The 26,236-nt window shown below is 40.0% G+C and overlaps 2 protein-coding genes across 3 annotated transcripts in view; one reads left to right on the forward strand and one right to left on the reverse strand.

The window, feature by feature from the left end:
- The window catches only part of plxnb1b (plexin b1b), an 84,442-nt gene extending 67,081 nt beyond the window's left edge, over positions 1-17,361 (reverse strand). The window contains exon 1 of the mRNA XM_026344670.2: positions 16,964-17,361. The gene's annotated coding sequence lies outside the window, so the exon portion shown is untranslated. The remainder of the gene's footprint in view (positions 1-16,963) is intronic.
- A 4,043-nt stretch (positions 17,362-21,404) lies between these two features.
- On the forward strand, positions 21,405-25,830 carry ube2v1 (ubiquitin-conjugating enzyme E2 variant 1). Of its 2 annotated transcripts, none has more exons than XM_026344691.1 (4): positions 21,405-21,490; positions 23,128-23,276; positions 24,152-24,277; positions 24,550-25,830. In XM_026344691.1, exons 1-4 carry the CDS (start codon positions 21,469-21,471, stop codon positions 24,694-24,696), a joined length of 444 nt encoding a protein of 147 aa, XP_026200476.1. In that variant the 5' UTR covers positions 21,405-21,468; the 3' UTR covers positions 24,697-25,830. The 2 variants fall into 2 exon arrangements, with proteins under 2 accessions (XP_026200476.1, XP_026200477.1); XM_026344692.1 differs by lacking the exon at positions 21,405-21,490 and adding an exon at positions 21,561-21,580.
- The last annotated feature ends 406 nt before the right edge of the window (positions 25,831-26,236 follow it).

Here is a 26,236-nt window from a genome sequence, read left to right on the forward strand (position 1 = left end):
TTCTCTTTTACACATCACACTGTGTGGCCTTGCTTTAAGAACAGAACTCCCTAATTCCACTGAGGGAGTGTTGGTGTTGGTGAGCAGGTATTACTAATAAAAATAGGATTTACTTTTATGTTAGGTTTCAACTTTCAAAATCACTTCAAACCGCAAGACAGCTACAAACATGTCTGGACAGGATAAGGACAGGAAATGTGTAGATAGCTCAGCGTAAAACTTCAACACAACTGAGTGACTCAGTTTTGTATAATTATGCTTTAACAGAACTTTGCTGAATTGAATCCCTGAACAGTGAAGACTATGGATTAATCTGTGACAGCAATGTAATGTGAATGACTCAAATATGGGGTGAATGTCTATCTCATATATGAAGGGAGTATTATTGAGAAAGGTCACACTCTCTCTGGCTCTATCCTCATTTGCTTACTGCTTTGTGGTTTCTTTCTGTTTCTCTCCCAGGACTCACTATTCTGGTGTTCTCCTGCCAAACTTCTCAGGCACTTTCACACATCTGAAAAAGTCTACACTGGATTTGCTGATCATGATGTTAGGCTTAAATTATTTTCACAATTCATATAGCACTTGATAATTAATCAGATAAGCAGCAGCCGCGGCCCAGGGGCAATCAATTAAGATATCCCTCACTGGTAATATACTTAACAAGTGAAGCCGTCTGTATTTACTTCAGTTGTTCAACAATTCAGACCTCCTCTCCAAATTCAAGGCTAATCAGATTGATTGAGCAAACTGTTAGTAACAACAAGAATATGTCATTTAGATCATTTATAAAAATGTTTACCTTTCTAATGTCTAACACATCTCTAACACAGAGTCACATTATGTGGTGTGAATTAAAGCTCCAGAACAGGTTAAAATTGAGAAATATAATGTTTGCCAACTGATGTTGCAAATGTAAAGAATTTCAAGCCCAAGAAAATTTAAAGAAATGGACATTAATACATCTACTGATAATAGTGCGACATCCAGTACAACTGCTTAATGGACCTTAAGATTGCCATACATGCTCACAAACATGTATTATTTTTGCTGCTAAACAACAATTCCTAACAGATGCACATTTTCTTTTGGTTTAAGTAATAAAAGATTTGAAGAGTAATCATTCACAAAATTGCCTGCACAATCCTGCTATAACATTGATGAGTATGAGATTAAAACAAGGCCATCACCTCTTGATTGCCTTCTACTATGCAGAACATTGGGGTCATGGGGTGGTCATAGTAATCAGTTGTCGCCTGTGATCAATAGACAGCAGATTGAACATCAATAAGGCCTGGGGAAAGTTTAGTCAGTCTGGACTGATAATATTCTGGTAAAAAGCTATAAATCAAGGCAACCAGCAGGGTTTAGGGTTTGAAAGGAACATGTTCACTGAACTCCCCAATCTGTGAATGTTTACAGTTTTATAGTATTATTCTTTGATATGTATATTCATTTATTTTTATTTATTTTTACAGTGGCTTGTCCAGAAGCGTAGTACAGGACAATCATCATAACCATAGCAACATTGATAATGATAACAGAAATAACAGAAATAATAAGCTCAGCACAAACAACACATAGCATTAAAATGTACATTTATAATGCACATAAACAATGTGACTATGTGGCAAAACATAGGTGATTATTTCATCACATATTTGGTGCTAAGAAACCAAAATGAGACTACTATATTAAAATCACAAGTGATTTCACTTCACTCAGTCATTCTAGATTCCCATTTTTCTCATTTCATTACACATTAAAAGGGAATATAAAATCTGAGATATCATCTCTAAGGAGTGATTAAAAAACATTGCATTTGGATTACAAAGAAAGAGAATTAGTTTGAAAAAAGTCTGTTCAACCAGATCCTCACTACCAGGAGCGTTTATCCATGAATTAGGTAGAAAGGTTTATTTGACAGGTGCTAAAAGTAGACAATTCTAGCCAATTTACAGGAGCTTCAGAGAAACCATAACTTAGGAGGGGGTAGTTTAACTGCTGTTCTGGTATGTTTAACTCCAATAAATGTTACATCACTCATGATAGCCATTACCTTTAAGACAGCTTCATAGAATAACGTCTTAGTGTAAGAAATGTCACATTTGTATACATGCAAGTAGAATCTCTTGGGTTTTCTGTTGAAATTAAGTTAATGATTACTTTCAAGGTCTGAAGACCCTTGGCTGGTTGCCCTTCTTCACCTCACTGTCTGGGACCAACTGTCTGAATAACATATCATTGCCAGAATGAGTCAAGCTGTCTTAACTTGAGCACAGGTCTGATCAGCCAGAACAACTAAAACTAAAGTGTATAGTTCTTTTCAGAACGGTTAATTACAGATTGCACTGTACCTGAAATTAAACATATTTCTCACAACAAAGAACTCTCTCTACTGAACAATTTGACAGTGTCCAACTTGACATTATGATTTTAATGTTGCATTAACACATTAAAAGTTCCAAACTGGCTCTGTGAACATTGTATGTAAATTGTCACATTTACACAATACATTTGTAAATGCTATAGTACTTTAAAACTTGCATTAATATAACTAATATTAAGAATACTACTTATGTTGATTTAAAAGTTTGTCATTATTCTTATCGGGGTAAATGTCAGCAGTAAAAAAAAGAAAGAAAATTGCGGAGTTCTACAAAGAAATAAGATTCCACCCACTACTAATGAATCAATGTGTGGGAAACATTGTTTACTCTGAAAACAATCTAAACCTAAACTTGCTAGGGATAGACGGTTAGCTTCAACAAGTTAGTTAGTTCACAGGAGTATGGCCAAAATGGGCCATGGATTGGCCAATCAACTCTGATTTACTGCAATGGAAACAATGTTTAATGTCTTTCTGTAAAACACAGCAATGATGTGAAAGCAGGAGGGGTAGATGTGTTATAAAACGTTTATGGCTCCATTCCCTGATCTTCTATCCTGCTGAGTAACACATGAGGTAAACCACCACACACTTGACACTTTAGAGCCCTGCCTTTTGTCTGCACAAACGCCAGACTGAAGCTGGCAGTTTTTCCCCTTTATTTTAGCCAATATTAATGTTTATTTTTATTTTTACTTTATTGCAGCAGCAGGACCACATGTTTGGTTTCCACTGTTGCAATTTGCCTATGAGCTTGCAGAGACTATTTTATTACCTCTGCTGCTTATTGTGTCAGTAAACGCTAATATTTCCAAATGTCTCTAGTAACCACAAGGAATGCAGATAAATTACATAACAACAACATCAACAGCAACATTAACTACAAGTTGTTGTTGTTGTTGTTGTTGTCGTTGTTGTTGTCGTTGTCGTTGTTGTTGTCGTTGTTGTTGTCGTTGTTGTTGTCGTTGTCGTCGTCGTCGCAGCAGCAGTAGTAGTAGTATGGATTATTTATTTTTCTTCTTTATAAGTTTTGTTGTGAGTGTGTCACAGCTGGGTATATGTTGAATTAATGTGAATGCTGACAGCCAACTATCTGTTTAAACTGATGGTTAAGAAAGAGAAAAATTACCTAATAATAGTTTACAGCATAAAGTGTTGCTTTGCTTGAGTGTATAATTGTTATCAACCGACCTTAGATTCGTTTTAAAATGAATGAAAATCTGCATCCACACTGAAACAAAATTACATTACATGAAAACAAAAACAGTTTAAAAATAGCAGATGTTACCTCTACATGTTTACATTCAAGCACGTGCATAATGTTTAATAACATAAATGCTCAAAATGCTAAATGCTAAAATTAAATGAAATTGTTTAATGCTCCTAGAAAGAGACACAGGGAAGAAGCAAAGAGCAAACAGTAGATGGGCTGTATAAGGCAGACTAGGTAGTAAAGATAAGAGCTACGATAACTATTGTTCTTTGTGTGATCTAAATACACTTCTATCACTGTGGCATCCATTATAATGCTTTGATTTAAAGAATGTAGAAGATGTTAAAGATACTTAAGTAAGCAGCAACACATATGGTCATGCCTGCATGCATTTTTTACATATTTCTTGCATATTTTCACTCATGGGACAACTACAAATGTCAGTAGTGCTGCTTGAGTTATATGAACCTCAGAGGTAGGGCAATCAACACACCAACATACACGCACACTCACAAACCCCCCTCACAGTGCTCCATAAATCTGGAAACAGAGGCCTGGTTCATTTGCAGCCAGATTAAAGCTACTGAGGTGGAGCGGGTGGAAAAGATTATTCCTGGTAAGAAAAAAAAAACCTTAAGGTCTCCATCAACAACAATGGAGAGAGTGTTGTTTATGAAAGCTGCCTTGAGGCTGGTAGACGCACAGAAGTGTAGTATGTTGAACCCAGCTCTTTCTGTGCACAGCGACATTACACATTCTGGTTTGATTCACCAGGAATACAGGACAATACATGCAGAAAAAAAATCTTCAAAATTCAGATCGGCTTAAGAAATGTCTAAATCAAAGTCTTGTAAATCCAACCCAGGGACGGCAACAGTGCAGGCTGTATACTGTGACGCTGTGTGTGGCAGCTCAGCTTACCAGTAAGTGGCAAAGGTTGCCAGGAAACACTGGGCTCACAGGGCGTTCACATTCACATACAAATACACAAACACGCGGATTCATGCAAACATTTCTGCTTGAGTCTGAGTACTTCTGTGCTGTTTTGAGCTTCAGTAAGAGAAGGAAAAAAAGGCCTACTGAGGGAGCAGCATGTCAAACCAAGGATAACAGAGTTGTGTGACCTCTGACCCCTGAGGGAGTGTGAACCAACAGGGAGCATCAACTGCTCAGCTGAAGAAACATGTCTACTGCCTGGAAATGGCAAACAGTTAATTCCTCAACAAAATGACAGAGGCCTGTTTATGATAATAGCAACTTTAGTTTAGGAAATAGAGCGTCCACAAACCATGGGGTCAGTAGTTTAAACCCCAACTCCCCCAGTCTACTTGTCAAAATATTCTTATGGAAGACACCGAACCCCAAGTTGTTGTGATGTTATTTAAGTTAAGTTTACATTTTCTGACTATGATTCTTGGATATGAGTTAAGCTGCTGTTTATTTCCAAATTCATAAGACAGACACAAATTGTGTCTAATGTCCACTGGAGATTCATTTAATAGCTTTTTTCCTGGGCTTTAAATTACATCTCACCGTCTTTATAATAACTAAATACTTTACTTATACTTTACTTATACTTATTATACTTACTTATACTTTACTTATACTTTACTTATATAATAACTAAATACTTTACTTTAAGTTAGATACCTGCACATATGCTATTTGTAGGTATTACTGGACTAATAAAATAAAGAATTCATTTGCTAAATGCTGTTGACTGTTAGAATTCAAGAGATTCTGATTATTTAACTACCATTTTTGCTACTTTAGCTAATGGAATGCAAGAACGTATATGGGCTTGGAAAATGTATGACCATTTCTTATAAGACCATATTAAAACCCGGTATAACTTTTCAAATGCCATGGCCTCTTCCCTGCTAGGAACTGTTATCTTTAGTTTGCATACCTAACCCTAGGTAAGGTACTTTCACACATTCAGGGAACATTGTCCTAGACCTGTTGAGTCCACCAGCAGCCAGCCAAGGTCCTGAACTTTTAACATGCCTGTCCAACATATGCCTTTAGCTTTCCATAGCAACCCCCCTTTTCCCAGGACAGAGGGTCCCACAACCCCAGGGTGTTTATGGGGACTTAAGGCAGGGTGTCAATTTAGGGGGAGCTGGCTTGAGAAAGGGGCATTTCTGGGGAAACTGAGCCCTCACTGTTCTCCAAGAGCTTTCATGGTAGCCACTTGGCAACAGTTAGCTGTCTGTCTTTTAAAATGCTGCTTTTCACGCTTGTCTGCGTGTAAAGAAGAGCTACGCACACACGAAGGGGCAAAAAAAAAAAAAAAGGTTTACATCACCACAGCAGATACTTCTGGTATCGTTGCCTCTGGAGTCAAAAGCCAAAGCCTAGCTGCCTGACGTCATGTAAATGATATTAAATTTCAAGAGTGCTTGTACGTCCATTCATTTCAAATCATAAGCCTGGATGAATGGACTGACTCAAGCAATGCAATGCTTAGCAAGTCCAAAAATCGGCCTAAATATCCGATTGAAATCTATGATTTACACATAAAAAAGGATTCAAAAGAGGAATCCTGCAGGTATTCCCCACGTCTGGTCTTCTTAGAGGATAATATGTAACTTCCAAAGAGAAAAAAAGGGTTGGGTGGTTGTGGCACCCTGAGGAAGGTGTGCCAATACACATAGGTGTATTGTTTTTAATGTCATATTTGTCAGGCCTTTTATTTTTAACCTTCCACTTGTGTGCCTGGGATCAGAGTTTTTTTATACCACACTCTGCCCATAGATGTTTTTTCTTTGCAAGTGAAGTGTTTCTACAAGGGCTCGACTTTCAGTGTTTCAAAGGAGATGTTTGTTGCCAAAGCCTCAACATTATTATCCAGATGGTAAATACTCCACCTCAGCCACACCCATTCACCTGTCCTTTCTCTGAGGAGACAGAAAAGGAGTTTGCAGTCAACACCAGCTGTGTCCCACTGACAGAAAGGGGAGGAGACTCTCACATGCTCCTCTCCTTTCCCCTTTCTCCTTGAGGTATGCCCTCATCTCTCTAACCCTCACTTTTTCCTCACAATCCCCCCTCTTTGGTTGGCTAGTCTTTTCGGCCTCCTCTACAACAAAAGAAACAAAGGAGGCATGACCACTTTCCCTCTCCCCCCACAGAGAGAGGCGGAGAATTGGGGGCAAAAGACCTACAGACCACTTCTTTCAAATCTACAAAGACCATGCAAAGCAAAAGTGTGTGCATGTCAAATCCTTACACTAACACATCCAAAGAACATGCAAACTACATTCTAGCATTTTAGCATAGTGGAGTCTAGACAGGAATATACAGAAGGTACAGACAGTACAACAAGAAAATGCAAAAGCAGAAACCATCAAACCCCCGTTTGTTTTGACTCATGCCCAAGTTGTTTACATGTGCTACCAAAAGGTAAAGCATGCACCCTCCAGACCAGGGAGGAAAATATGTGTCAGCATGCACATGGGTAGTGTGTTCATTCACTTCCAAATCTCTGAGAACTAGCGGGAGTTTTAGATCCTGGAAGGGACAGTGTTTCAGTAATTCTTTTGATACAGACATTCTGCCATATTGGTTCTTTAAGGTACAAACACTGAACCTAAAAAAAGCCATCTTAAGTGTTCATTTTAGACAATTATAGGCACCCTGGTTTATCTGAATTCCCTCATCCTGGTCTAAAATCCCTCTAGCCCACTGCGCTCTGCAAGCAAACGATGTCTTTTGGTCCCCTCACCTCAAAAGATCCCAGGTAAAACTTTCCAGCTCTGTGGTTTGGGACAACCTACCCACCTCTGCACGCTTAGCTGCCTCACTCTCAATTTTCAAAAACTTGTTGAAAATAAGAACTCTTGCGGACCTTTCTTTGTACTTAAATCTTTCTCTGCACTGAATCATGATGTGCTTCTGCTAGTTCTGCATATTAAGGACAGTTGATGTGCATTAAATGCTATGCAAACATTAAGGATTATGTTCACAGATCCAGTTTTCTGCAGCAACTTGTGGTTAATCAGAAGATGCAGGAGAAATATAGACATTTGGACTACTATAACGTGCAGCTCTAGAGTAGGAAGAAGTTACTGGATATGGTTGGAGTTTCAGTAAGACTGGAGTCTAGTTAAGCATAAATAATACACAACTGACACTGCTGCCTGGTCTCCAACCATTTGAACATCATAGCAGTTCTTTTCCCAGTTCTCCAGCATAGTGTCTGATTGATTAAACATGTTGTCCAAACCAAGCTAAATATAACCGTGATCATTAACATACTGAACAGAATGGATGACAACTGTTCTTGAGTTTGAATCATGTCATAAATTTAGTTTCTCCTCCAGCAAACGTAGGAGAGTCTCAGAGAAGAAATAACTCCACTTGTTGGTGTTATAATAAATTGTCAGCAAAATTTCACATCCTTTCCTCCACACATGATGTCACAGTAATGTGGAAATGAACTGATCAGATGTTGGTGGTCAAGGGTCAAAGGTCACTGTGACCTCACATCCCATTCTTGTGAACACGATGCCTCAGGACCACCTCAAGGGAATTTCTTCAAATTTGGCTTAGATTTAGTGGTGAGAGGTCTGGGTCACTGTCATTCAGTGCATTTACATGCAATCAAGTAACCAGGTTACAGTGTGCTTTCTTAAGTAAGCCAATTTCACAAGTGTCATGTAAACTAGAAACCCGGTTATTGTAATCCCGGTAGGAGATTAGAGAAACCTGATTTCCAGAGGTAGATTTTTCCCAAAGAACTCAGATTACAATGCAATGTAAACATGAAACTGGGTTTCTAATCTGCTTTAAGAGTGCATGTGCATAACAAAGGCTGCAGACACTCACCGTTTTACTACTATCAGTTGAGAAGTGTGTCTGGATGATAGCAGAGATCATTATACAGAGCAACCCAATCTCATTTTTAAATCAAGTCTGCCTGAAATCCATCTAAAACTAAAACCAACCCAAAGTATTATTCTTTTTCTATTGTTTACAGAAACACTTTAAAAGTTGTGTCCCCAGCATTACTTCAACTTTTCATTTTAGGCATCACTTGAGCACATGAACAAAAAGTAGTTCTATCAGCACAAACTATTACTATATAGTGGTGTAAACATCATGAATAAAAACAATGTCATCCTCAGATATTAGTACACTATTCAATTATAATGATAGAGAGTGTGAAATGCTGTCATTTTCCTTTCTAACAACTTTGAGTATGCATGATCTTACATGTTGTGAGTTATCATATATATATTACATATCACATATGTTTCATAATGTTTAGGAGTGACACTTTACAAAAGGTTTCATTGATCTGGGTTAAAAAGTTAGTCCATTACGACCAGATTCAGTTAAACTATTCTGGTAGTTGAAAGGGTTACAGCTTAGATGAATGATAAAGGAATTTATGTATTTAAGACAAGGACTTAATAAGGACAGAAGCCCAACCGTGAGTGCATGTTAATGCATGTAATGCTCAGTACTCACTCCACCCCCCACCTACCCCAGGTGGAGGCCTCATTTTCTTTCTGCATTGACAAAGCCTTTCTCGTCCATGTCACCTTTTCTCACTAGCTGGGCCTCTTTCTCTGAGGACCTTCCACAAATGGCTACTTCAGTTCCACAGAAAGATGGAAAATGATATTGGAGTACAGGTATGCCTGAATGCAGGTGCAAGGTAATAGTGCCCCTGGGAAAATGAGAGCAGCGGAAAAGCAGTGCGGTGTTGAAAGGAAGAAAGTGATATATGGAGAGAAGTGAAGTGAGGAAGAGAACATGGACCAGATAATGTTAAATATGTTCTGGTAAATTAGAATGGTGGCATGAGAGGAGCTGTAAATCTTTGAAATTATGTCCTGAATGTTCTGCAAAAAGAGAGAGTTTGCGTGTCACAGTTTTAATTACCTCAACTGTGTTTCTTTGTAAAAATATTTTATAGACTGTAAATAAAACCTAATATACACAAATGTGGTCATATGTATGTTTGGTCATCAACAGTCATGAATTCTGGGCTGCACACAGACAATTTACATAGACAGACAGGAGAACCTGCTAGAAGGACGATTATCTCAGCGCTCCATTGCTCAGGCCATTATGGTTGAGTGGCTTGAACAGTGCCACTGTAGAAAAAGAGGCATATGATAAGCATGACAGAAAAGATCCTTCCCAGTAATGTTCATTGTTCCAAATTCATAGTAATTTAGTAAAATCAGTATGAACCAAATCAAACTGTGGTTAAAAAACCAAGGCCAAGCAAGGATTTGGAGAATCATTACACACCTGACAAATATGCTGATGCTATTTAGAATAAAGTGACATAAACCCTAACTCTAACAGTTTCCAGCAAAGATCTTTTTTTATTGGAGCTTCATCCAGGAAAGTTTCAAGTCCAGCCAAGCTTTGAAAGTCCTCCAGCTGTCAATCACCTAAAGCCCAAATTATTCTTTCTCAATATATATGGTTGTTAAGCAACTGCCATGTTTGCGTGGCTGCTGTCTTCATCCAGATCAATTTTTGTACATTCAAACCAATTAAATGTTTATGCAGAAAATAAACTAGACACTAATTCCTGGGGATTTAAAGGCGTATCTTCAACTGTCTATCTACTTTCATCCCAACATGACCTTTAACTGAATAACTGATTTCTCTCCCAGGTTTCAATCCTTTTCTGTGTGTGCAAAGCAAATGCAGACTAGATATTTGACACCCGATTTTCAATACTCAGTACTTAAAACACAGATACATTAATAACATACTGTACATTTAGCTAATTATATCAGTTATATGTTGTCTTCACACAAATAGCAAAAACCTAAATGTTTGATATAAAAATCCTCACAAGAAGAAGCATGTATGTACAGGATACTGACTAAGAGTATTTTTTCAAGTTTAGGAGGCAGACTGAGCAGCATTAAACCACTACATTACGCATATTCACGCTACAAGAACAACCTTAGGCAAACACACAAGCTTCATTTATGAGCCATGAGCTGCATGCAGTGAAAGCATGCAGTGTACCATGATGAGTTAATGATTCACAATCTTGCACTTGCTAGTTCAAAGAGATTTCTAAAGTTCATTTTACATCCAACAGCACTGCATGTATCTAGGTCTACATTTACATATCAGAATCCTGAGGAGGGTTGTCAGGGTTCGTTGTAATAAAAACCTGCTAGGCTAAAAAATAAATAAATAAATAAATCAAGTTTTTTCTGATTAATATATAAAGCACCAGGACAGACAGGAGTCTCGAGTTGTCTTGCCCAGGGATTGCACTTGTAATGTTCAACGTCAGCAATTGCAAGGGGCTTTGTGTGACTTCACTCCCAGTAACAGGGAAGCACAGCCTCTTGCCAAGCAAACAAAAGTACAGTACAGTATAATATCTGCTTATATACATAGCACTAAATGTCTCATTCAATGCATTAAAACATCTCTGAGATCTTCATACTGTTGTGCCCTCAGATGAGACTATATTTATTGTCTATCTAGAGGTGTCCAAAGAATGGTGCTGGTAGTATGTAGCAGGAGGAGTATTAGATTCCGTGCCCATTTTCCTTCTGCTCCGGGTTTGCACTACCAGCATATTGTCCCTAATCTCAGTGCATCTGTAGGCTCACAAGGCCCCATTAAACGGCCAGACCACTCTGATAAGTTTACTGACTTAATGCTCAGTGACATAATTAAATTGAGTATTTAATCTGGCCATGGGAGTAGAGTAGACCTAAACCCCTGCTGGGCAAGCCGAACATTCTCATGCCTTGCAAATAACTGATACTCTGATCCCCTTTTGGGATGATTGTCCTCTTTGATGGGCAAGATGTAGCACCGATTGCAGGCAATTTACAGAACATTAAGTAGATATCCTGTCAGCCGATTTTATCTCTTTTTTAGTGATCCATAATGATCCATATAATGGAAAGTCTAAAATAGTGATTTGTAAAGGCTGGGGTGTGGTTGTTGATAGTAGGTCATCTTCGAGTGAATATTTAGCATTCAGGAAAACTGGTCCCATTGTTTAATGATAACTTTTTAAAGTAACACCCCCAGATCCCAGAGAGTGAGTGACTGTTCATATTCACATAAACAGCCAAAAGAAAAAGTTGACTGTGGTTGATATTTCGTCACATCAATTGCACAGTCATCCGACCAGATGACTGTGAGGCACTGCACCTCCTCCCAATTCCACATTTATCTTACGCTGGCCTATACTCTGAAGTGTCCTAGATCCTTAAAATCAGCTCAAGGCATCTCCAGTTGACACCCAAACCTCCTCTCATTTTGACCTTTAGCACTGTAACTGTAACAAAATTTGTCTGAAATCTGTGCATTTTAAGTATTAAACAAGACTTGGTTAATACTGAATCAAGCCTTGCCCTTGGGCTGGGAGATAAAACAACAAAGATATCTATCGCAAAATAACTTTTCCTTGATATCCATTTTTTGGATATACTTCAATAGAACCCATTCCATCCATGTTTTGACATAAAAAAACACTGATAATGAGGATAGTGCTGTGCTAAACCAATCATGTGGCTGGAACAATTACAGTCAAATCAGGTTAGGGTTAGGTTGACGCACACAACACAGACACTAGTATCAGCTGTTAGCAGCAACACATTGTAATGTTTTGGCTTCTGCAACTGTGAACAGCAGTACATTAGGAGCAGGAGAAAATGACAATAGAAAAAGTTTGTGAAAACTTGAGCAACAGCATTACCAAAGAAAACATCTGGAAGGATCAAAAGAGGAAGGTTATGTAATGTAGAGATAATCTGGTGGCATGCAGGCATGTTTCTACAAAGACAGGTAATCTTTTTATTAACTAAAGCAGTATCATCCTTAAGAGCATGCACAATGCAAGACTTTAGAGTCCCAGACCCAAGTAAGTGCTGGTGGTTTTTATAAAACAACAACAGACATGATAGCATCCACTTTACAGGGCCATGTCTTTCAAAAAACAAAGAGACACAGTGGTAGATGAGAGTGAAGATAAGATAAGACTTTACTGATTTACATGCCACAAACTGACATTAAAAGATAAAAACAACAGAATTAATCTAGAATAGGTCTGAAAATAACCTAACTAACCCTAATATCAGTAATCACAGTCAATTGTATTACTCTCCCATCACCAATGCAATGTATTGGTGACGGGAGAGTCGGACACATAATGTTGCTGAACCTAGACCTGACCAACTGCAGCAATACCAGATCATAGCACCGCCCCCACAGGCTTGTACAGTAGACACTAGACATGATGGGTGCATCACTTCACCTGCCTCTTCTGACATGGTTGTTTAAGGAATGAGAAGCTACTCACTACATCAGTTAGGGTAAATAACTTGCAAAAATCACCATCCATCCAATGATATGAGAACATTTATTGGTAATAGGAATTTTGTTTTTCATATTGCTCATTTGTATCTTGCCCTAAACACCAAACAAAGCAGCCTGTAAGTCTGTAGGTTTCAGCAGGCTTTCAAAACTAAGATAACTGAGACAACAAATACCTCTACCTCCTATAACAGCAGGTCAAGGCTTTAAAAGCTCACAGTGACAGCAGTCATACACAAAGTCAAAGGTCTTTTTACACATCCTGACAGCTCTGAGTCCAGATTCAACTACTAGAGCATGCAGAGTACAACTTTTTAGTAGTTCTACTAAAAAACACTTACTCACTTCTGGGGCAATGAAAACATGTCATGTCAGAGACCTAAAGTGCCCATATCATGCCATTTTTGGGCTTAAAAAAACAGGTCCCTGAAGTTGCCAAAATGTGCTTTTAAAAATGACCGGTTATGAGGTGGAGCTTGAGCCTGCCTGTGGAGAGTCTTAAATGTGTACCAAAAGTGGATTTTGCATAATATGGGCACTTTAAGCATCATTTTCAAATTGCATACACAGATTATCTAACATAAAGCACAGCTGACGGACTTTTCTGAGACCTGGAAAGAAAGAAAATGCTGCTCTTTGCAAACTTCAATTATCTTCCCGTTAGTCTGCAAAATGCCTGTCGGTCTGCCTGAGACAGTTCATGCCACCATGAAGTAAACTACACTCACACTGAAAATAATGGGACCCGGAATGTCATTCAACTATTATTCAGCTGCTCCATCTATGATCTATCTCAATCCATTTAACTCACAGACATTGTAATCATATCATGATAACCTTGTTACTGCTATACTAGTACGTTTATCCTTTGCTTTTTTTTCCAGTCACCCCTTTCTCTAAAAAGGGGCGACTGGCATGTTTCTCCCCCTCTGGACAATACTACCAATATAAACACATTTAATGTTAGTAATATATTAACCTCTCTGTACATCTAAATATATAGTTTGGTTCCCAAATTTTGGTCAAACCAAACCAAAATTTGCAAGCCAACATACAGTATATACAGCATGCAAGCCCTGCATGCTGTGCATACTGTATGTTGGCCCCATTGTTAGTACCAGTGGTGGTTAACATTTTAATAGTGAGGACATCTTCGAACTATGCATCCTTTGTCTCAGCGTTCCTGATATTATGGTACCATAGTGCATTTTATTCAACCTCTGATTAATCTCATTAATGGAGACTGCTCAGGTGCTTCTGTAAAGGCTGAAAATACATGTTCTGTGCTGTCAGTCCAAACTCTTGTCAAATTGTAAACCTATGACAGTGTCATTCAATTTGTTATTGCAACCAATTAGTATACTCATCAATGTGACGTACGTGAAAAGGTCAGAAGTCATCATTTGTATATATTCTTCATCATCAGAACTTTGTAATAATTTATAGTTGAAGACAATCTAAGCTGTTGAGATATTTAAAGTCCTTAGTTAAGTTCAGAACTTATCACAGCAGAGACTGACAAGTTTTCTCATACTATCTTTGAACTTGTGGAGCAATATTATCCAGCTTACTGTACAAATGAATAGCAATACAGCTTGAAGAGACTCATTCCTGAGAGAATTTAAAGCCTTACTATGTTGTATTGCATGACATGGTTGTTTTCTTGAATGAACTGTATTGTTATGACCTGGCATAAACATTACCCGTATGCAGGTTATTCTCTAGTCTTTCTTGCAGCACATATCTCAAGATTTATGAGGTTTCATGACTGAGTAAAGCTTAACTTACATTTTACACTTGCACAATTTTCATTTGATGCAGCAACATGTTTTTTTTTTAGGAATTAGGATGTAGAAATAATTTGAAAAATGTGTCCACCATAAAATTGATTATGTTGTAAATACAGTGCAGCAATGGTGGCTTTTTATTGTTGTCAAAAAAAATTTATAATCACCTAAATTTGTTGGTCTTAAAATATGAATTTAACTGGAGGCAACGAAGTAAGCAGACACAATACCGTTCAGAAAAAATGTCAGGACATGTCATAATTTTCCCAGTGTTACAGTTTAAAATAAATGAGCAATCATCATTATCTGGGGGGGATATTCCACCTCATTTCCTGACTAATACTAAGCCATCAATTATGTTAAGAGGCAACAGAAACAGATGGCCCTGGGTGAAGAAGGCACTACAATGTGAGAGGAGACCATCACCCATGGGACACAACAACGCAAAAGGTCCACACCCTTTCACTGGCAGCCCCACTGCTGGACTGTCAGCCTGTGACAATTGTCACCTAATGAACATTAATAAAACATTTAGTTAATACAGTTACATTGTTAAGAAAACATGCGTCTGGCCTTTGACCTTGGAAAGTATGATTAACAATCACAGCCTGTCTCTGCTGTAGTGACAGGATGGATGTAACATGTCTCTCCTAAAACACGTGTGTTACTGTGCTCATGTCTGCACACAGTCTACACAAACAACACAACTTCATTTACAGCTCAACGTCGAGACGTGGCTGACGTGTTAATTAACCAACATGGATTAAATGGTGGTTAGTGATTGTGTTCATGTAAATTTAAACTCGCTGTGCTCTAGAGACAGTGTGAAGAAATAACAGCAGGAACCTTTAGACAGTCAGAAGTGTCTCTCACAGTGAAGGTTAGCTGGCTCCACCGGAGTGATCCACGCTGGCTGCTGTTTGAACTGGGACATATCGTCAGTTCATGCTAATGATTCAGTTTTACTAGTTTGCATGTGCACTACACGGTGGCCACACCTCGGTGCCTTGGAGGACGACACTTAGAGGATGCATGTGGGAAAAGTTCAACTAACTCGAGGACCACTTTCTGCTCTTTGAGGAGCTAACGTTGACTTGGCGTTAGCTAATGTAGCTCACTGTAAGCTGCTGTTGAACTGTTAAACTATTTCTAAACAAGGTAGAAAAAAGTCTAAATCAAACAGGTTCAACCCAGTTACGAGTTACACTTTGAATAATGTTTATAGTAGAAAGATTTCCAGCACAGTTTCTGTCGCTCACAGGACAAACGGAGGGAAACAAGTGGGAAAACCTACGCAGTTGGAAGTGGGATGAGAGTGGAGCAGAGTGTGGAGCAGAGTGTGGAGCAGAGTGGAGCAGAGTGGAGCAGAGTGTGGAGCAGAGAGTGGAGCAGAGTGTGGAGCAGAGAGTGGAGCAGAGAGTGTGGAGCAGAGTGTGGAGCAGAGCGTGGAGCAGAGTGTGGAGCAGAGTGTGTGGAGCAGTGTGTGTGGAGCAGAGAGTGGAGCAGAGTGTGGAGCAGAGTGTGTGGAGCAGAGAGTGGAGCAGAGAGTGGAGCAGAGTGTGTGGAGCAGAGTGTGGAGCAGAGAGTGGAGCAGAGTGTGTGGAGCAGAGTGTGGAGCAGAGTGTGGAGCAGAGAGTGGAGCAGAGAGTGGAGCAGAGTGTGTGGAGCAGAGAGTGGAGCAGAGTGTGGAGCAGAGTGTGGAGCAGAGTGGAGCAGAGTGTGTGGAGCAGAGAGTGTGGAGCAGAGTGTGGAGCAGAGTGTGGAGCAGAGTGGAGCAGAGTGTGTGGAGCAGAGAGTGTGGAGCAGAGTGTGTGGAGCAGTGTGTGGAGCAGAGTGTGTGGAGCAGAGTGTGTGGAGCAGTGTGTGGAGCAGTGTGTGGAGCAGAGTGTGGAGCAGTGTGTGGAGCAGTGTGTGGAGCAGAGTGTGGAGCAGAGTGTGGAGCAGAGAGTGGAGCAGAGTGTGGAGCAGAGTGTGTGGAGCAGAGAGAGTGTGGAGCAGAGTGTGTGGAGCAGAGTGTGGAGCAGAGTGTGTGAGCGAGAGTGTGTGAGTGTGGAGCAGTGTGTGGAAGGCAGTAGTGTTGGCAGATTGTGGAGCAGTGGTGAGCAGTGTTGGAGCAGAGTGTGGAGCAGAGTGTGGAGCAGAGAGTGGAGCAGAGTGTGGAGCAGAGTGTGTGGAGCAGAGAGTGTGAGCAGAGAGTGGAGCAGAGTGTGGAGCAGAGTGTGGAGCAGAGGCGGACTAGCTACCACTCACCTTGCCCGGTGTAACATTAGCCTACAGCTCTTCAGTCGCTTGCTCCGAACTCGACTTTCCTCCTCGTCCCAGCGAATCAAACAAGTTTCCAAATGGTTTCTTTCAGTATCCGACTTGTGTTACGTTACGTTACGTTACGTTACGTTACAAATTCCGTTGTTCAGTCCGCACTTGAAAATGTCCTGTCGGTCAACCGCCTTTCACTACTTTACACATGAAGCGGCTTGAAAAAGACCAAGAAAACCCCGTGCAGTGATTCGCCGTAGTAAAAAGGTGCTGTTTAGTCTGGTTTCTTTCCTTGGCTTGGTCCCACTCGGCACGCTTCTCCCCCACATGTACCCGGTGAGCAGCGCTGGGAACGGCTCGGTGCGGCTCGGTGCGGCTCACAGCCTGCTCTCCGCAGGCTGGAGAGGGGGTGCGTTCCAGGGCTGCTCGTATTTTCTACTACCACGCTCCAAAGTAAGAACTACCTCCAGTTCTGTTAAAAATTCAAACGGCACAGACTGAGACACACTTCCCACAAAGGACAAAACCTGCAGACATGTAAAATATCATACACACTGCGGGTAAAACTTTAAAAACCAACTTTTTTTTTTTTTTTTACAAGCGTCTCATAATAGTAAAGGTCAGAAACTCTAGCACATGCAACACCCCGACACAAAATGTATGTACCAGTTATGTCAGTTGTGTTTTGGCGAGCTTGTTTTATAAAAGCTCACACGCTGTTAACTTTGGTAAACATGAAAATGAGCTTAAATCGCGTTATGTCGCATTAGGCTGTCTCTGTGGTGGCGTTAATATGCGCTCGAGGTCCAGCAATTCCCACAGTTTGTGAAGGAAGCATTTCCGCTGAAGGCCTGATGGTCAGACCCCTGCTGACCGACTGGAGACATGACACCCAGAGACCAGAGACGAGGGCTGAGGCTACAAGAGCTGCACTCACTTTACAGGACTGTTATTTACTCACTTGAAACTGAGTATTTCTATATGTGGTATTATTACTTTAGCCTAAGTAAAAAAGTAAAAAATCACAGGCAGTTCATATCAGTTTATAATAGCCTACCTGTCCTAAATAAAGTACCTGATGTTTACCTGCAGAATTTCCAAAGAAATAATGTTGTAAACACTCACTTACAGTAACATATAAAAATTTATATTTTTTGATTTGGCACAAGTCAAAAAGAGAAAATTCCCAAGAGAGAAAGGAAAAGGAACCACTGGACAAGCGGACAGGCCGGAGACCTTCAAGAGCAGAATAGCAAGTGTGCACCAGCAACACACACAAGTTTTTAATCCAGCAGAGTGGCAACACATTAGAAGATAACAGAAGTTACTAAGAGTAGAATTTAAACAGGCTGTAAATTGAATATGTAGGGTGTGAGTTTGAGAGCACAGGCCTGTATTGTTTTGCAGGGCGACACAGAAATGAGTTGGAAAAGTGGAAAAGCAAGAGTGTGAATGAGGCGGCCTGTCTGTGAGTAGCACCATACTGCATTCATGTCTCTGTGAAAAACACTGAGCCATTCATCCCTAAAGTTCGCACACACACACACAGAGCTTTAGGTCTCTCTGAGAACCAACTTGCCTTTAGAGAGTAGCTGGCTGGTGTGGGGGATGGAGGGTGCGATGGGTGGTTGGGGGAGGTGTAGGTGTAGGAGTGGGTCAGAGGGTAACTCCCACCCCCTGCCTGCCAGCCCCCGCTTCTAGTATGTTCATTATCATAAACCCAAACACAGTGACAGGGGTTTCACTCTCTAATCTGCTCCCATACACGTTTAAAACATGAAGTCGGCTCGTCATTAGCTTACTTCAATTATGGAGGACAAGTATTAGTATACACTGCTAACCAAAAAAAAAAAAAGTCACCACCTGGATTTAACTAAGCAAATAGCTACAGATCAGATAATTACTGCATGGATGATTATTTTTCAGCTGGCAGGTTATTTAACTCTAACTGATGCAGTGAGTAGCTTCTCATTTCTACATCGGTAGACACATCCTGTGGTTGTAGAAAAGATGTTAATCTGTTTCAGAAGGGTCAAATTATTGGCATGAATCAAGCAAAGAAAACATCTAAGGAGATTAATAAAACTACTAAAACCGGGTTAAGAACTGTCCAATGGAAGAAGGTCATGTGGTCTGATGAGTCCAGATTTACCCTGTTCCAGAGTGATGGGCGCATCAGTGTAAGAAGAGAGGCAGGTCAAGTGATGCACCCATCATGTCTAGTGCCTACCGTACAAGTCTGTGGGGGCAGTGCTATGATCTGGGGTTGCAGTTGGTCAGGTCTAGGTTCAGCAACATTATGTGTACAAAGAATGAGGTCAGCTGACGACCTGAATATACTGAATGACCAGGTTATTCCATTAATGGGGTTTTTCTTCCCTGATGGGCATATTCCCTTATGACAATAACAGGATTCATCTGGCTCAAACTGTGAAACAGTGGTTCAGGGAGCAAGACACATCATTTTCACGTATTCATGAATTGGCTAGTACAGAGTCCAGACCCTAGCCTCCTTTTGAATCTTTGGGATGTGCTGGAGAAGACTTTGTGCAGTGGTCCGACTCTCCTATCATTAATACAAGATCTTGGTGAAAAATCAATTCAACTCTGGACGACGGGAATAATGTTGAGACATTGCAGAAACACATTGAAACACTGCCACAGCGTACGAAATATCAGTGTGACGGACAGTGTATATTGAGTATATATTGAGTGTTTAGCTTCATAATGCACAGTGGACTATGTGTGTTTCTAAGAATTGCAGAGAGTGTACGAGACGATGATGTCATCCCCCACATTAGCAAAGTGTCAGACTGCAGGAAACAGCGGACACGTTTTACCCATCAAATTTACTAGAAAAATAGGAAAGGGTAGGAGAAGAGAAGAAAAAGAACAACCACTCCATTGGTGGATTAAGTTTCTCCTCCGCCATTTACATATCCCTTATTCAAACTCTGACGAGGTGGGGTGGGGGGTGGGAGGTTGTCCCGAATCTGTCTGCCAAATGGGCCAAACAATACCAGTGTCCTTTATCAAGGAACATTAGTCAAAGCATCAACAGTGGCAGAGAAAATACCAGTCAGAACTTAATGGTGCTGGATCAAATAATCCTGAAAATCTTTAAAGGGAGGTTGAACTTCTTTCAGCACAAGCAACAGACAAAAGTGTTTGTTCTCTTTGTTGGTTTTTACATTTATGTTACCTCTCTTTATGTTTGCTTTTGTCTCATAATGGATCAGCGGCAACTCCTAAAACAATACAGTGATGTTCAGAAAGCTCCAAGAAAGAATAAAATATCCTGAATTAACATCTTGTTTAACTACTTTACCAAAATTCAAAGAAATATGCTTTAGATTTCAAATATTTTACTGATTATCAGAGACTGGTCCCATTTAGTTGTTTGTTTGTTGGGCAGGATGCATCCAAAAACCTTAATGAAATTAGATGCAGGTTCAGCAACTGGACAGCAGTCGCTCTTTGGTGAGGTTTCTAATCTAATAGCGCCACTTTGTGGCTTCTTCTTGAACTATGAGGTGTAGAGAAGAACATTTCATCGTTAATCTCATAGATTGAATACTTTATTAATCACGAGCTGAGACTGCATTGTTGCAACAGCCTCTTAATTAAAAAAAAACTACTGTGATGTGCTGTTACAACAATACAGCTGAAGGTTAAATATATACAAAGCTAAAAAGATTAAATAAAAACTAAAAATAGGAATAGAGATAAGAGACTAACGTGCAGATCAAATCATATTGTTTTATTAATATACACTTCTATATAGCCTATATGCAGCCTATTTAAACATGCCTCCCTCTTTGCCATCCACCATGATGGAACAACCTGCCCACCTCTGCAGGCTCAGCTGTCTCACTCTCAATTTTCAAAAACTTGCTAAAAAACAACTCCCTCTTCCAAACCTTCTCTGCACTTAAATCTTTCTCTTAATTTAAATCTTTCTCTACATTTAAATCTTTTTCTGCACTTAAAACCTTAAAAAACAAAGAAAACTTGCACTTATACCCCATGTAACTAAAGCAACTCTTCCAAGAGCACTTTACTTTAAAGTTTGTCTTCTTGGTTTAGATATTTTGCTTGCTTTGTACCTCACTTATAAGTCGCCTTGGATAAAAGTGTCAAATAACTAAGTGTAAATTGCTTTTGTTATGTCTGTGTAAATGTCTGAGACTTACAAGTTACAGTTGGTTTTATGTGGCCTGTTCGGGGAATCTATGGTAAGTCGATGTGCTTTTGTTTCAATACAAGCGAACGAACTTGATGAAGAGACTATATGTTTGTTCGTGTATGTTATTTTTTACACTTTCTTTCATTATGTTGTTAAAGTTAGAGACCGAGCAATGCTCCATTCCAGTTGGCGGCGGTAATGCACCGTTTCTTTGTTTGACAACAGCGATCTGACGTCAAGAAGAAGAAGCAGAAAAAGACGCAGAAGAAGAAGAAGAAGAAGAAGAAAGCGCTTCCGTAAAGTAGAGACAAAGATGGCGGTTGCCGCCGTATCAGGTAAGCTGACTTCACTGGCAGTTTACACATTATCTTTTCGTTGGTATTGCTGAGGAGCGGTTATTTACAACAGACGATATCAGCTACATGGTAATTTTACACTTTCAGCTACAGTGTGGGTTTCACTGTAACGCGACTTGATGTGAAAGAAAGTGCTGCTAGCTAGCTCATTGGTTTGTTAGCTAGTTAAGCTAACCCACAGTCTTTGAGCAACACTCAGCGTTCTTGATGTCAGTGTGCCGGTCAGAGAAAAGGCTCCTTTAGCGTCCAAACGAGAGTTCACATTTATGTGGCGTGTTGCTGAGTTACAGTATTCGCAGGGAGATGCCGCCCCTAGCTCGGTTTATTGGTATATTAGTTGTTTGCTTAGTTAGATAACGTTAGCTGCCTGACAGCACAGCCCTGTTCAGCAACTGGAATTTCAATGCATTCCGGAAGAAATGCCCCAAAGTAACGCTAGCTCTCCAGTAACACTTGAACACAGGCAGTTTTACACAGAGGGGGTTTAGTTAGTTAGTTACTTAGTTATGCGGTTATTAAAATGGAACTTATGCGCAATTGTAGATAAAATAGGAAATTGCTTAATATTATACAATTAGCCACATAACGCCGTTTCTCAGCCTTTTTATTATTCCATGTAATGCTAGGCTGGTAAAAACAACCAAAACTGGCTCCGTTTAACCGCGATGCTACGAAACGAGCGTCGCACCATGGATTATTGACGCGCTCACAACAATTTGATAATATAACTGTTACGACTGTAGCCTTAAATGTGTATCAACATGTTGTCCCAACTGTTTATTGATAAACCTCAAGTCAGATGTGGTTAGGATTACGTTTCTGGACGATGTCCTAACATGTGTGATAGCAGAGAAGCGAAGTTTGCTGAAGCTTTGAACAAATTGTTCCCGTGTCATCGGAAAACAATTCACCACTTGAAGCATTCCACACTGGAGACACCTGCTGGTCAAAGTCATGTCAATGTGATGGTCATTGTATATGGTGATTAAACGACTTGGATTGGATGGATGGATTTTTATCGAAGGGATGCTATAACTTGCATTTTGGAGTACTGTGATATATAATTTATTGTATGTATATGTAATTGAATAGTGTGCTTATTTCGCTGTAAGGTGTGATAAAGTAAGTGTGACAAAAGTTGATTATAGACAGATTTTCAGGTATTTTCCGTGCTTGTGTTACTGGGGCTGTAAATGAGGGAAGGAAACACCATGACATCATGGCTCATGCTGGATTTAAATGAAGTGAGTCATGGAGGTTGGTAACTTGTGGAAAAAATGTCTGTAAACTCAACCAAAATTCGTAGGTAATTGTTCAGATGTGTTTTTATCAGTAAGAGTTAAAATTAGACACCACCTCCAGGCACTAATGAACAGTTGTTAATAATCATTACAAATGGCATCAATTTAGTGAGGTCAGAGGTTGATAGATGATAATGTCTTAGAATAGGAATCAGTGAAATATTACAAATTTGAAAAATAAAACATAGTTTGTGGTAGCAGAGACATTTAATAATAGTTTCCTTTTTGCAGCAGTTTATGTTCAAGCTAATTATTAGAATAGTATGAGTGTGTCATCAGACAGCGGACATTTAGTACTCATATGTGTGTTTGTAGGTGTTGTAGTTCCTCGGAGCTTCCGGCTGCTAGAGGAACTGGAGGAAGGTCAGAAGGGAGGTGGTGACGGTACAGTAAGCTGGGGCCTCGCAGATGACAATGACATGACGCTTACCCACTGGACGGGCATGATCATTGGCCCTGCCAAGGTAAGCCACCCCACTTCAACAGGCTGCTCTGCTTATCAGCTAATATTTAGTAAAAACAGGTCACACAGACTGCTGCTTGTTTAGAATGAGTTGGACTAAAAGTATCAGTGTCCATTCCACACATGCAACTATCATTTAGGCCTAACTTTAACTTACTTGAAGGAGTTTTACTGCCACAGACAACAAGGACTGTGTCTATGCGAACCTCCCACAGCTCAGCAACATGAACAGCACCTTTTAGTTATATTGTTGCTCTCAGCAAGTCACAGTACAGATGTCTACATCTCTCAGGTCTTTGGTGACCAAAACACTCCTGCATACTATAATGCAGTATTCATACACTCTACTGACTGGTTTTAAGTCTGTTGTCATAGAAAAAGCTTCTCAATGCATAAATGTAAGCTCAATGTGTTTGTAAGCTACACATGTTTGAGTTTGTGTAGGTTATATTACTGTTTATTTGAAGCTTTGAGTTAAGCTGTGAGATTCATGTTTTTCTCAGAGCCAATCAAGATAGTCCACAGCTTTGCTTCTTTACTAGAGTGATATCGAAACAGATCTGACAGCATGTGAACATTCTCTGGTGACTAGAGCACTTGTCACAACATTGCATTTAAAGTGAAGGATGTGTCCAATATAACATCTTCTATGCACAATCCAACTACAGGGTATCTGCTCAGATCATTTACTATCCTTGCTGTCTTTTTTGCTAAATTAAAAAAATATGTATAATTTTTGTGTGGAACCAATTTCATAACCTTATGTGTGAAGATGAGATGATACATATGAGTTTGTAATAATTATACACCAATATTCTTTTTCTGTTGTGTACACACGGAAGCAGTTCTTAACAGCACTCTTTTCTTTATCTACAGACCGTCTATGAAGGCAGGATATACAGTCTGAAAATAGAATGTGGACCCAGATATCCAGAACACCCCCCTCATGTCCGCTTTGTGAACAAGATCAACCTGAGCGGTGTACACAGTTCAAATGGTTTGGTGAGTATCCAAATTTCATCATGCACCTGTTTGATCCACGCTCATTGGTACACTGGCAAAAAAAGTTAGTCCAGGTCTCTGCATAAATTAGTCATGAAATGTGATCTATCTAGATGCACTTTACATAGTAAAGCTGTGACATCTCATATATGCTTTGAATATTTTACATTGCTGCATATATTTGCATAATAAAAATCTTTTCACCAGGCTGCAGTATTTTACTTTAGTGGAGATGTAATTAAGACCTCCCTCTCCTCCTCTGCTCCCTTCAGGTGGACCTAAAGGCGGTGTCATCGATGTCCCGGTGGAAAAACTCCTACACCATCCGGACTGTGCTGCAGGAGCTCAGACAGCACATGATGATGAAAGAGAACAACCGGCTCTCCCAGCCACCTGAAGGCCAGGTGTATGGCAACTGAGGCGACGGGTTCTAGCCCTGTGTTTCACACTCACACACACAAACACACACACTGTGGCAGTTAAGTCACACATACATACCTACCATCCTACACACATCACAGTGATGATCAAACTACACAACCATTATGTTATCCAAGACTTTCAACCCCCACTTCCTCCCTCAGGACCTTCCCAAAGGACAGAGCGAGGCATGCGCAGCTGAACCCGACATCCCAACCCAACACCCTGTCACTCATTAAAGTATACCTGTGGACCAGACATCGCCAAACAAAAATACTGTTATGTTATTTGCATTTACTAATGTTATTTTTGTATTTTCTTTGTGTTCCACATCCAGATTGTAAAATAACAACTTGGGGTGTGTGTGTGTGTGTGTGTGTGTGTGCGCGCTGAATTCTTCAGTTGTGTTGTGATGAGAGATTCTTGCCAAACACTTCTAAAACCCCAACTGAAATATCTGTTAAAAGTTGGTTGTTGATTTACCAAATGATGCTGGGAGCTGAAGAAGCCGGTTTTCGTCACAAAGTAAAAAGAAGTACTTTGCTTTACAATGCTTTACTTGGTCTCCCAGGAGGCATCTCTAATTCCCCAGCTTGCGCAATTCCCGACGATGTGAATTTTTAAACAAGCGCATGTCCAGTACATGGGAATAAACTACTACTAGATTTTCAGAGATGTATGTATCAACAGGGCACTGCTGGCTCTTCACTCATGTCCTCAGTCTTCTTTGTGCCATATGGTTCATAGCGCTTTGATTATTAGCAGCCATTGGGGGGTGTAGTGGGGGGGTAGTAGGGAGGAGGGTGGGCTACTGGTCGTTGTGCTTTCCCTCTTTAGAGAACATAGTTTTTCAAGATCACCACTGTACTGTAACCTGTGTGGAGCAGGAGGAGCTGTGATGTTTTTCTCTTTTCTTTTTTGGTTTGCTGTTTTTTGGTTCCTCTTTTGGTTTCTTTAGTCTCTGGGCCGACCTGTGTGTGTACTCCATGGAGTCAGCTTCTCCCTCATACAGTAAATGCCCGCTGAAAACAATGTATGGTTTTGGATGTTTATTTTATAATGGGTTGAATCTAATCAGGGTGATGGTGACCTGTTGCATGGTTTTATTTGAATTAAACGTTATTACTTTTGCATGTGTTTGTGTCCTGTTTTCAATACTGAACCCCTCAACAGTGTCAAGTTAGTTAAATGTCAGAACATAAACAGCAGTAGGCATGTGTGAAGATTCAGTCAATAGTATACCTGGTAACTCTTTAAAAGGGATTTTCAGTCTATACACACACTAAAGGCAAAGATGAATGTCCTTAAAATACCAGCCAGACACTGCTCCACTGGCTGCCATGTTTCTTCTAACACTTAACTGAGATCATTTTAAAAGAAAATCCCCATCATTACAACCTTAGGTCTCGTGCATGTGCCCTTGCTTGACTTTCTTCAGAGTGTTACACAATAATGCTAATTCAGAACATTTGGAGCAATATTTGTTAATGTCTCACAAAGTATTCGACTGACTTAAGTAGATTAGGGGAACTTTTGGTT

This window comes from Anabas testudineus, chromosome 5 (genome assembly GCF_900324465.2).
Source record: "Anabas testudineus chromosome 5, fAnaTes1.2, whole genome shotgun sequence".
Taxonomy (NCBI): Eukaryota; Metazoa; Chordata; class Actinopteri; order Anabantiformes; family Anabantidae; genus Anabas; species Anabas testudineus.

Bases quoted from the DNA above. Each gene is read 5' to 3' on its own strand.
- ube2v1 (XM_026344691.1), top strand. From the start codon at position 21,469: ATGGCGGTTGCCGCCGTATCAG. The intron at 21,491-23,127 runs GTAAGCTGACTT...GTGTGTTTGTAG, and splicing joins GGCGGTTGCCGCCGTATCAG to GTGTTGTAGTTCCTCGGAGC. The intron at 23,277-24,151 runs GTAAGCCACCCC...CTTTATCTACAG, and splicing joins TGATCATTGGCCCTGCCAAG to ACCGTCTATGAAGGCAGGAT.